The sequence below is a fragment of the Staurois parvus genome, unplaced genomic scaffold (assembly GCF_062004578.1).
Source record: "Staurois parvus isolate SC_StPar_1 unplaced genomic scaffold, SC_StPar_1.0 ptg000761l, whole genome shotgun sequence".
Lineage (NCBI taxonomy): Eukaryota > Metazoa > Chordata > Amphibia > Anura > Ranidae > Staurois > Staurois parvus.
In genome coordinates, this window is record NW_028318557.1 from 606,160 (window position 1) to 619,328 (window position 13,169).

Genomic DNA, 13,169 nt, shown 5'->3' on the forward strand with positions numbered 1-13,169 from the left:
TATAACAGATAAAGAAAATATATTGAGCTATGAAACGTATTCTTTCTCCCAATTAAACAAGGTTGGGGAGGTTCAGCCCATAAGTGGTTACAAGTGAAGGATACGTTCCTGGATGTCCTCCGTCACATTCAATGGAATTATAATTGTAACAGGAGATTACATTGAGCACAGTGAAGCGTTTACTGTAGAATACAATGAATAATGAAAAGAATGTGCATTCATCATGTCTAGGCCTGGTTTTCTTTAGTGCCCGGCCAAAAGATGTACACAAGTAGAATCATTTTCCTAATCTATTATTCTATAGAGGAGAATATGTTGTTTGCCTCAACAACTGACATTTCTTTTCTCATCAAGAACTTAACCCTGGTTCACACCAAATGCAGCTCTAAAATCGCGCTACTCAGTGTGATTTTATGTGCGGCTTGCCGACACCTGTGCAACTTCATGCACAGATGTCAATACAAGCAGAACATGAAATTGCCAAAAACAGTGCAGGAACCTTTTTCAAAATTGGTGAAAGTCAGAGTTGCACTGATTTGAACAATTCCATAGGCATAAATAGGGTGTGACTTTGAACTGGCAAATCGCATTGGTGTGACTGGAGGCTTACATGCCTGTCACAGCTGACCCACAGATGTCCCCGGCTTTATATATCATCTTTGGAAACACATTTTAGGTATCTTTAATGTAGATCAATAGACTGTTGCAATGCTTCTATTTAAAAAGGTACCCAGATCTATACTAAAAAAATCCCAACCTGTAAGATATTTGAGGAATTGTACTTAAGGAATTGTAAGAGACCACATACAAGAATATTTGGTGGATTTACTAAAGGCCAATAGAGTGCTCGCTTTGCAAGGGAATTTTCTCCTAAGCTTAGTGAATGAGTTGAAACTATTGACTTCCATCATTCAATTATGAGTAAGCAGAAATGCTGTTTTTTTTATTTTCCTTGCATATGATTGGGTATTCTTTGCAAAGAGAAATTTGACCTCATTCAATAAAATTCCCTTGCAAAATGAACAGCCTATCATCCCCAATGTGTTAGAAAAACTCAAGTGGTACAACAGGTGGTAGGAATCATGGCTTTATGAAAGACCAAGGTGAAACAAATCTACATGTAGAGACCAACAGATCCATTTAATACAACCACCCCCTTCCCCAGTCATCGGGAACCTAGAGAAATGGATGGTACTTCCAGGAATGGTAAGGAATGTGAATTGTTCCCGCATCACAGTGCAGGTACTTGAGATTTGTTCAGTGCTCTAACATGGTGGGAGGGGGCATGTGTGTCCACAGTTCTATGTAAGCCCACTAAATAAACCTGTTGCTTTGCCTTGCATGAGCAAAGCATAGGTTACAGCTATAGACACCAGGGTACCTTTGTGGTTGCAAGAGGAAAAAAAAATGCATTTCCAGCTGTAAAAAGGGTTCTTTATGTATGAGCAGTGAAAATGTGGATCCAGCAGATAAATGACATACTTCCCTAAAGGAACAAAATATAAAGTGTGATATTAAAAAAAAACATATAGTGGAACATTTATCTGATTTGTTTTACATGTAAAAGTTGAAGTTGCACATATATTTTTTAGTCTTAGCATGTGTAAGTGTTTTGACACCTGTCATATAAATGAAGATATGGATAGTAACTACAGTATCTAGATCAGAGGTTCCAAATCTTTCTACAATTACAGACCCCCAATGGATTGCCCAATTGGTAATATAAAACAAACTAGCTACAACTTAAAGAATGGAAGTATGGTTGCTGACAATGTTTTACACATGTCATCTGACACATTGGGGTTGATTTACTAAAACTAAAAGGGCCAGCTTTATAAGGGGCACACTGTGGCCAGTAGGAGTAGAAAATGTCCTGGCATCAGTAACAATGCTCCATCACTGGTGTCTAAGGAGAAATAGTGTCCCATTGTTGGTGTCTGTGAGGAGAATAGTGTCTCATCATTGGTATCAGTGAGAGAAATAGTGTCTCATCATTGGTATCAGTGAGAGGAATAGTGCCCAATTGTTGGTGTCAGTGGAAGGAATAGTGCCCCATCATTGGTGTCAGTGGGAGGAATAGTGCCCCATCACTGGTGTCTGTGAAAGGAATAGTGCCCCATCATTGGTGTCTGTGAGAGGAATAGTGCCCCATCATTGGTGTCAGTGGGAGGAATAGTGCCCCATCACTGGTGTCTGTGAAAGGAATAGTGCCCCATCACTGGTGTCTGTGAAAGGAATAGTGTCCCATCATTGGTGTCTGTGAAAGCAATAGTGCCCCATCATTGGTGTCTGTGAGAGGAATAGTGTCCCATCATTGGTAAATGTGAGAGGAATATTGCCCCATCATTGGTAAATGTGAGAGGAATAGTGTCCCATCATTGGTGTCTATGAGAGGAATAGTGCCCCATCATTGGTGTCAATGGGTAGAATAGTGTTCTAAAATTGGTATCAGTGAGCGGAATAGTGCCCCATCATTGGTATCAGTGAGATGAATAGTGTCTCATCATTGGTGTCCGTGAGAGGAATAGTGTCCCATCATTGGTGTCTGTGAGAGGAATAGTGTCCCATCGGTGTCAATGGGAAGAATAGTGTTCTATAATTGGTATCAGTGAGAGGAGTAGTGCCCAATAGTTGGTGTTTATGAGAGGAATAGTATCCCATTGTTTGTGTCAATGAGAGGATTAGTGTCCTATAATTGGGATCAGTGGGAGGGATAGGACCCCATCATTGGTGTCAGTGGGAGGGAAAGGGCCCCATCATTGGTGTCAGTGGGAGGGATAGGGCCCCATCATTGGTGTCAGTGGGAAGGATAGGGCCCCATCATTGGTGTCAGTGGGAGGAATTATGCCCCATTGTTAAGGTCAGTGGGAGGAGTAGTGCCCCAGGGCCCAGATAAATGCAAGCAAAGGGCCGCTGTTTGGAAACTGCTGGTTTAATATTACAGAGAACCTCTTTTGTTTTTTTTATTTATTCAGATATCCATTCCCATACCCCATCATTTGGTTTTCAAACTCCCAGGGGGTATCAATACTCTAAAATTACGAATCCCCGATCTGGATGATGATACAGTAAGCATGCAAGCTACAGTATAATGACTATGTGCAACACTGAAGAAGCCAATTCTGCTTTTAAACCCCAGCATTTAGATGTTTAAATAACAGTCACCTCCTGGTATGCCATGGCATAAAGCACTTCTTTGGAATTTGGTGCACAGATATTTATCTATAAATATCACTCACACACTAATTACCCCTATAGACTTTGACTAGAATGATTACCACTGACATACTGAACAAGTTGCATATTACCAGACTATTACAGTACTAAATATTACATATTCTATATGTCTCTTTTGTCTAATATCATCAAATTACTTTAACACTGAAAGACAAGACCACTATATTACATTGACACATAAGATTATTTTAGCCCTCTTGGTTGGTACTATACACAAAGACACATTAATGTATTAAATACTGACAATATTACACATGAATTATAATTACAAATAAAAATATTAACACCACTGTTACTTTAATTTAAAAAATGGGCTAATGTATAAAACAATCGAAGAGCCACTGCCCAAAGCAACCAATCAGAATGCTAAATTAATTACCAAAAAAATTTGTACTTGTTTTGTGGTTGTGGTTTCCAATTGTTACACTTTTCATTAACCATACCCATTAATCCACATATTTTTCTTTGCTTTCAGAAAAAAAAGAAAAACTTGAAAGACCAAAGAAGACTACATACCCCATACACATGATAAGAAAATTGTCAGAAAAAATTTGCAGAACCACTGATCGAACGATTTTCTCTTCGTTGATGAGCAGGATGTTTGAACCGATACTGATATTGTGAACGAAAAAATCCAGTTGAACAACAGTGAAAAATGTTGTCGTTTCGCATACGAACGACCGATTTTCTATGAGGTGGTATGACGGTCGTATGAAAAAAAAACTATCAAGCGCTATCACACATGAGCGGAAACAGAAGATGACCCGGATGTTTATGTCCAAGGAATCTTCGTAAACACGAACGAAAAATCCAAAATGTTAAAAGTAGATTGGCCCAATGAGATAATGAAACCAGAATGATGCATATTATATTTTATGTATCACTACTTATGTACATAGGTAATGTAATAAACTATATTATACTCATTGCTGGTAATTGTTGTGTATATCGCTCGTTCTGGGCGTGGCTACAAGGTCACACGCACACTGCATCACTTCCACTTGTATAGAAGAAGTCAACACTACGTATTGCCCCACGAACGATTTTTTTTTTAGATTGGTTAATGTGGGCCAAGATTTCGACCAACAAACGAACGCCTCTCAGTCGTCGGATGACCGATCGGCCAATATTCTAATTGTTTATTCCCACCTTTAGGATGGCGTTGTACTAAACATTCACTGCAGATGAATCACGTCCATTTAAAAACACATGAACTAGGAAGATTCATCTACAGTGAACATTTGTTTAAATTTACTGCTGTATAATTATGTCGCTTAGTCACCACCCCTTCTTGCCAACATTTGGGGGGTTATTTACTAAAACTGCATGAGCCAAAATCTGCTGCAGTTCTTCACAGAAACCAATCAGCTTCCAGCTTTTATTGTTAAAGCTTAACTGAACAAGATGAAGTAAGAAGCTGATTGGTTACTCTGCACAGCCGCACCAGATTCTGAGTGCTCTAGTTTTAGTCAATCTCCCTCTTGGTGTTGTAACACTGATGTGTGTTTTCTAATAGTTACCAATACTCTTTACTCCACTAGTGTGACTAAGCTTGCCAAGTTCTGTCCTAGAGGACTGCTAAGAATTACTAGCACATATCTCTTAGATTGTAAGTTCTTAGGAGCAGGGCCCTCCTAACCCTCTTGTCTTGAATTATATTGTGACAACTGTTGGTGTTATACAAATTCAGTATTATGATATTAATATTAGTAATATAACAATATGAACATTTATAATGGTATATTCGTTATCAGTGCTGTTCTTGGCATCAGAAATTATTACTATCAACAGTGTAACAATGCCCTAAGTGTTTAACTTAAACCAAACATTAAAGTGAACCCTTCATCTGAAATGAACATTTAAACAAAGCCTGGAAATGGTGATAACAAGGCGCCACCATAATTTTCCTCTTTAACATATAAAAATTGTTTATTTAGATATAAAAAAAGTATATAAAAAGAAGTATAGCAAAAAATCACATCCAATACCCACACAATTAAAAAAAATAACCTTGTTTATTATGGTATGGGTTTTGATTTTTAATACTCTTTATATTTCTAAATATTTTTGTATTTTAAAGAAGTAAATTATTGTGGCGTCTTGTTATCTCCTTTTACAGTTCTTGTTTGTTTAATGTGGTTAGAACATGCATTAATAAGCATTGCGGTAACATGAGTGTTACCACAAATGGATGGTGTGAACAGGCCATGAATGAAACCCATAAAACTAGGTACACTGTAGGGCACTAGAAGAATCAGCACAGAAAGCGCACAGTCCCGCACTGAGATGTGACTGTGCCCAATTCCTGAGACTGATCTTCATATAGAATATTCTTCAAACACACAAAAGCTTGGATGTAACTAATCACATGCTTGCTATAATTACAAAACAATTGAATCTTAAAGTAGCAATAGAAAATTTTTCAAATGTTCTTTTTTAAATTTTTTTATGGAAAGCCAAATGTCTAAGTCACACTGAGATGTGACTGTGCCCAATTCCTGAGACTGATCGTCATACAGAATATTCTTCAAAACACACAAAAGCTTGGATGTAACTAATCACACGCTTGCAATAATTACAACACAACAATTGAATCTTAAAGTAGCAATAGAACATTTTTCAAATGTTCTTTTTACATTTTTTTTATGGAAAGCCAAATGTCTAAGCCGCTAGCCCTTGGAGTCCATATTCTATCCACCAATTTCATCAGGAAATGTGCAGCAAGGAGATGTGGGAATATGCTAATCAAACAAAACAATGGCATGTAGACTCAGTTATTATGCTTTTTTGGTCATGTAGTAAGTTACATATTTAGTAGGTGGATATTGTTTGTTTTTATCTCTTTTTATGCTTAGAAGACTATCTAAACCCAAAAGCAAATCCAATCGTTAAATATTGTGGCTGCTTTAGTTTTCTTTAAGGCTGTTGTCACCTGGTGATCTAGCCAGTAAGTCCACTATTTTTCATATGCTTTTAACAGATCAAGCTGCCCAGCAAGGCCTCATTCACATGGGCATACCAATCTGTACATCCATGCAAAAGGCATCTACACCCACACGGGATGCATAGGTGTTCTTGGCATCCAAGTGCAGCCAGTCCCATTTAGGTGTATTGGGATGCAGCAGCTGTATGGACAGGCAGGCTTTTATATACAGAAAAGATATACTATGTCTCTTCTGCATTAAAGTATTCTTACCTGCCTGTTCGTAATGCACACTGAGCTTCACACGCACAGCAATTTCTGCATATGCCCAGATGAATGTACTCCTGCGCATGTTGGGGGAGTGATACCATCTCAGCCAGGCTAATGAAAATGACAAATCTCTGCAGGTTAACTATGCTGCTGTCCAAGAGTGGCTTCATTGCTCCTCCATCCAGAGTGAAGACATCCTACGACAGGAGGGAAAAAAGCCTAAAAAAGAAAACTAATGCATCCAACACATCTAAGGATTGGTAAACTACTTTTGTTTTTGGAATTAGATACACTGTAAGCAATGTCACTTTGATCCACTGTAAGCTATGTTTCACTTATGTTTAGTCCCTTTACTTATATTTTAATAACTAAAAATACTACTCCTATCAACGACTATGTAAACACACGTGTCATGTTTAGAACATTTAAAGTATATGTAAACCCAATAAATAAAATCTCAATGTGAATTAAAAAGTCGCTTGAAAACGTCAGCTTCCCTTAAAATCATTCCTGGTGATTTTGCAATGAAGTTCCTTGTTGAGGTACTTCCTGTTACTGGGTGACAATACTCTGTCCCTGCCTCCTACTTGTCCTTCTGTGTTGTTACGTGGGCTCCTGAGGGAGACTACAAGTGACCATTTCAGCACACATTACCCAGGCACGGTCCACTGTTGTCACCATCAGGAAACCCATCCTGTGAAATGCCATGCAGCCATTGCTGGAGTGTAGACAGGAAGTGGCCGCAAACAGGCCATTGGAGATTAGCAGACATGCTACAAGGTGAAAACAATATTTTATTTCGCAATGGCATTGTTTATGATGCACAGTAATTTAGCAAACTAAATGTCCCTTTATTTAGGGTTTACATCTACTTTAACGTCGTCTTATGGAACCAGAAATATTTACAACACAATACATGGCATTTCATTTTACCCTGAATTTTAGAGATAGAGGAGAGACCTTGTACAGTAATGTCCCTCCTTACAATCATGCAGTGTTACCATCTCCATCAGATTTGGGTACTATACTCATTGTGAGTAAACGTGCTGATCTCTGTGTGACCTCCAGTTTCATCCTTGATGACATTGTAAGCCCGCTCATCAGGCCTGGCCAGTCGGAGAAGCCTGTAAGCCGCAGTCCTGTATTTCTTGGAGATAAGATTGTACAGGATGGGGTTGATGGAGGCATTCAAGTAGAAGAGTAGCATGGCGACAATATTGAAGTACTGGGAAATTCTCATCACCTCCATGTTAGTGGTGTGCACAAAGATAAGCCTCCCAATGTGAAAAGGCAGCCAACAGATGACAAAAGCCAGCACGACCACCGCTTAAAGACGAACAGGGAAGAAAAAAGACACCGCAATCAGGTTCATCGAATGAAACTTCAGAGTTGTCATATTCATAGTACTACATAAAACAGTATTAAACCCAAAACATTTATATATTGCAGCTTATCAATCATTAGATGTGGTGACTGCATTAGCTTTGGGTTTTTTTAGGCCTTTCCCCTCTGTTTTCACCTGGTGGTCTGGCCAGTAACACCTCTTGTATTGGAGTGCTCCCACTCTGGATGAAGGAGCAACAGAGACTCCTGTGTACAGCCTGTGGGGAGGAGAGTGTTAGATTTACTTGCAGATTTAGATACACTAACAAACTGAAGCCAAGCTCCAGCTATCATTTTATTAGCAGTTACAGCTGCTTGTTTTTCCCTTTTGGGATAAAGGTTTTACATAAAAAAAAAATCAAATCTGACCATGGTAAGCACCCCAGTCAGTGGTATATCATCATGTGTCTCAACCTTCTAACTGCTTCATCTGCAGGGCAGCTTGGTTTGTTGAAAAATAACAGATTTACTGGATGGATCAAAAAGGTAAAAAGAAAGGAAAGAAAACCTAAAAAAGAAAACTAATGTAGCCACCACATCGCAGAGTTGCTAAGCCACAATATAATAGATGTTTGCTTTTGGGTTTAATAATACTTGAAATGTACGTCTAATATCTGATTGGTTACTATGAGAAACAGAATTGATTTCTGCTAATGAGCAACAAAGGATAATTAGCACACACAGTTTAGGGGTTTCTTACATGTAAAATTACAAACATTTTTCATTTCTATGGGTGTCATCCTGTGCTTGTTTTGCATTTCAGTAAATGCAACATGTCCTATCTGGGTACATTTCAGGTGGAAATAGATGAGGCAAGGTGATAGAAGTGTTTGGAATTGGAAGATTTATTATACACATTGAACACTGCGCTGAAAATGGATGAATTGATGGTCTTGTTTGCACTTTATAGGACACTTTTTACAAAGGTACACTTTAGTGGTGTATATAGATTAACTGTTTATATAATTGTTTTAGAAGAATTATTTTGACACTTTAGCACAATTTGAAAACCTGGCTGCACTTTATCGATGTATATATATTAATTGTATAGACATTTTAAAAGGTAAATCACTTTGGTGCTTAACATAATTGTTTTTTACACATTTAGTTATCTATTAATTAGAATATTAGAAGGATTTGGGGATTGCATGGTTATACTGTATGCACTTTATATTAGGCTTGCTTTTTATGGAGATTAAAGTAGAACTATAGGCAAAACCTTTTTGCCATTTTGGATGGAGTAAGGGAGGGTTAAAACCCTTGTCAGTTTTTTTTTTGCCATCTGTATCCCTTTGGGGAGATTTGCCTTCATGTCCTATCACATACCCAAAACAGGAAGTGAGAGATAATCCCCATAAATTAAGGGCATTCCTTGGGGACCAAGAAGAGTGGCAGGAGACTGTAGACATGTTGGAGCAGACAGTCTAAGTCTGGGGACATATTATATGAGACAGCTAGGGATCACTGTCATCAAGGTTCTTTTACAAATTAATGCTTCAACTCCTATTACTGATAGCTGGGAGTCAGGGACAACACAAGTATCAAAGGGCCATGGGTTGGGCACCAGGGAACTAGGTAATCTATAAAGATTTGTTGGTGTCACTAAAATATGCCAATATCTAGAAGGGGAGTAGGTTGGACACTTACCTAGAATCTTAACTGTTTGTCGGTGACTTCTTTCCCGATTTGCAGCATTAGGACCTCTAATGGAATTTCTGCTTTTCCACAGCGTTTTACCAATAAAGCCATAGAGAACAGTCAGGCAGAACATGGGGAAGAAAAAGTACACTGTGGTCACCCACATCATGATCTTAAGGTGACCAGATGCAAAAGCGTCCTCTGTGTATCGGCACTGCCAGCTGGTGTTGAAGGGTCCAGTGTCATTAAATACTTCTATATAATCAAACATGTTATAAAGTGGAGAAGCAGACAGGAGTGCTACAACCCACAAAAATACAATCACAATCTTTACCCTCCTCTTGGTAATAAAGACTTTGGCTTTCAGAGGAAAGCAGATAGCTAAATATCTTTCAATGCTCAGTGCTGTGATATGAAGAATGGTGGAATAGGTACAAGCTTCACTAATCAAGCTCAAAGATTTACAAAGAAAAATCCCAAAGATCCAAGGCTTAGACCTCCAAAGACGGTACAAGTCAACTGGCAAGCACAATAAAATGATCATATCTGACACAGCCATGCTGGATAAGTAGAAATTTGTGGTTGTCTTCATTTCTTTGTATTTTTTGATTATAAGAATTGTAATGGTATTCCCTATGATTCCAGCGACCATTATAACAAGGCAGACAGTTGTAGTAGGGATGAGAATTTTGATGGAAAAAATGGAACATATAGTCTCTGTACATGGAGGAAAGAGATTACTGTCATAGAAGTCTGGTGAGCTTTCATCGTCATATACAGAAATATTCTTCATTATTTAGTGCTCATTCATCCAGAAAATCAATCAAAAAACATTTTATGGGGTGTCTTTCCTGGTGGACTTCAACTCAAAAACTTATTTTGTTGGTAATGGAAAAAGCTCTACAATGCAATTTTCATTAATCTTCAATATTCCAAGTACTGGGTGACAACCTGTGATCCAAAAGCATCTTAGAATGGGAACAAAAGACCAGTTGTCCATAGGGAGAATCCAGGTTTGTCACAAAGATTATTTCAAGAGCACTGAAACTGTAAAAAAATGTTGAGCTTGATTCCAAGTGAGCACATTATTTTCAGTTGAAGAAAGTGGGACTATGTGTAAAAAAAGAGGATGCACTCACCAGTCAAATAGTACTTGGCTTCATGTAACTGGTGTGAAGAAGACCATCTCCTGCTAACAGCTGCTCTGCACTTCTTCAGGTCACTGCATAATGGGTCTCTATAACCAACAGACCTCCCAATCAAATGAGGATGCACGCTGTGCTGTTCTGTGCTTTTGTTGGTCTTAACACTGATGCTTATGGTAGCAACAATCTCTCCACCTTCAGCTTTATCTGCTCCTTACAAAATAGGCTTCCTGCTCTGGTGTCTGTGTTTCAGAAACTACAATCTAGTGATGCCACTCCCATTAAAATAACACACAGTAGGAGATGTAGACTGATTATGTACAAGTGCACTCAGCAGCGTTGGATTTATTTTTCTATCATAAACTATCCCAAAAAAAAAATGGCAGGCAACAAGAAATTGTCATCACAACACAAAGGCCACTCTATATTTAAAATGTTGAACTCAGCAGCTCCTTTTATACTTTCTGATTACTTCTTTTCAGGTTTTTGATTGCTCCAGCTGTGATTTGTACTTAGCCAGTGTGGTCTAGGGTACAGCAATACTAGCTGCCTGCTATTGTCTGGCACTGTGGACCATCCTGACCTGCATTCTGGACATACCAGCAGAAAGTTACATATTTGTTCTCTGTTCTTCTTTCAGCACGGCTGTAAATCTAGATGATTGTGGGCTGGGATGCAACATTGCTGTGCCTAAAAAGGTTGGTTCACTTTTTTAGAAAAAAAAAAAAAATTAAAAAGGTGAACTAATGCTGTACATCCTCCCCACTCCCTGCAGTACTTACCTCCATGGGTAATGAACTAACAGTGCCCATGCAGCCAGTGTAGCAGTCTGGGGATCTGAAACCCCTACAGTTCCTTTCATACAGATTTCAGGATGTATCAGAGCGCTTCTGATTGGTCAAATTGGTTACGTGCCAACACTGATCAACTGGAATTGATCTGGTCCATCCCGGAAATCCCGCAGATAGAAGAGGGTAAGAAGCTGGGATTTCTAAGTCCCCGAACCACTACACTGGCTGTATGGGCACTGACAGCTCATCACCCACAGAAGTAAGAACAGCGGGAACTGAGGGAGTGGGGAGGGAGTATGGTATTAGTTCACCTTTTAATTTTTTCTGAAAAGGTGAACTTATACTTGTAAGTACATAAAGCCCAACTATTTTTTTTTTTTTAGTTTTGGAGGGAGTGTTGAAGAAATTGTCATGCCTTGGGAGATTCACCCAATTTGTCCAGGTGACTCTTGTCACTGGGGCAGAATGTAAAGGGAACTCAAAACTATTACAGTTGTCCTTAGAACTGAAGTATTGTAAAAGGGGAATGAGGACACATGTTCTAGTTGCAAATAAGGGGGGAACATCCCTCATTTTGTAATTCCTGCCACTTTTATTAAAGTGTTAGTTCACCTTTACAGAAAATCTGAAACACTGGACTCCTTCCCCTACCACCCCCCACTGTACTTACCTCCCATGATCCTAAGGTGTCAGGACTCCCAGAAGCCGTTCCACTGGTCTGGGGATTTGAAATCCCTGCTGCTTTCTCTCCTCTCTGTCCAGCACCGCAAGGACGGACCAGACAGATTCTGACTGGTCAGCACCATCCATGTGAATCCCTCTAGAAGAGTATAGAACACAGCTACTTTTAATTATCCTCAAACAGCATGCCTCACAGTAAAGTCTAGGTTAGCGGTGGAAAGAAGGCGAACAGCTTGGGGGATCCTATGCCTGCAGACACAGGGGTTCACCCACTGGAACTAGAGTACTTTGGGGGGGAATTGGGGGAAGTACTCCCCACAGTGGCTGGGTCTTCTGGAGAAGTTGCGTGCTATCAGGCTCTGGCCTGCCTGCCTACATGCTGGTTCTGACAGCGGAGAACTTCTCACCTGGTAGCAGATCACTTGCCCAGCTATGTCTGCCTCATCAAAAAGGTTCTCTCTAAGTTGCTGAAGAGGGAACAGAAGAATTTATCCTTTCTTAACCCTTTGGTGCTGGCACCTCCCGGTCCTTAAAGAGGTTTCAGATGCCAGGAGGCGGGGTTTATGATCATGTGACCGTCATGATTGGCTGTCATAGTATTCACATAATCGGAAAGCTCCCGATCGCAAGTAGGGACTGTGCTGGAATAGCCACCAAACCCAATCCCACCACATCTGGTGTCAATGTACCTTTACAGATGTTGAGGGGTAAAAATGTCACTTTGTCAGAACTCTGTATCACAAATAACCAAGAAACAGTATAACATGAATGCATATGTAACTGTAATACAAATATTGAGGGTGTGATGGAACGCGGCGCCCGACCCCGGCCCTTCTCACCAACTCGTGACAAAGAACCAGCCAATCTCACACCACGTTGCCACTTGTGTAACAATGCCACTCTCAGCTGCACCCTGCACAAAGATTTTCCAGCTCGTGGGACCACAATCTATGTGCCAGCAGCCTGAGAGCGATTGTTACTGGGTCAGGTTAATTACACAATTAACCCTTCACACTGCCACAACCGCCTTTTTACAGAGAAGGAGGAAACTCACAAATTCTAGCAATAACACAATGATTTTAGCATAAGCGTCTGTAACAC

General features: G+C 39.6%; 1 protein-coding gene across 1 annotated transcript; it reads right to left on the reverse strand.

The window, feature by feature from the left end:
• Positions 1–7,211: 7,211 nt before the first annotated feature.
• Positions 7,212–10,244, reverse strand: MLNR (motilin receptor). Its single transcript, XM_089654376.1, has 2 exons — positions 9,461–10,244; positions 7,212–7,756 (listed from the first exon to the last, which is right to left on the reverse strand). The coding sequence occupies exons 1-2, from the start codon at positions 10,242–10,244 to the stop codon at positions 7,440–7,442; spliced, it is 1,101 nt and encodes a 366-aa protein (XP_089510502.1). The 3' UTR covers positions 7,212–7,439.
• Positions 10,245–13,169: the final 2,925 nt, after the last annotated feature.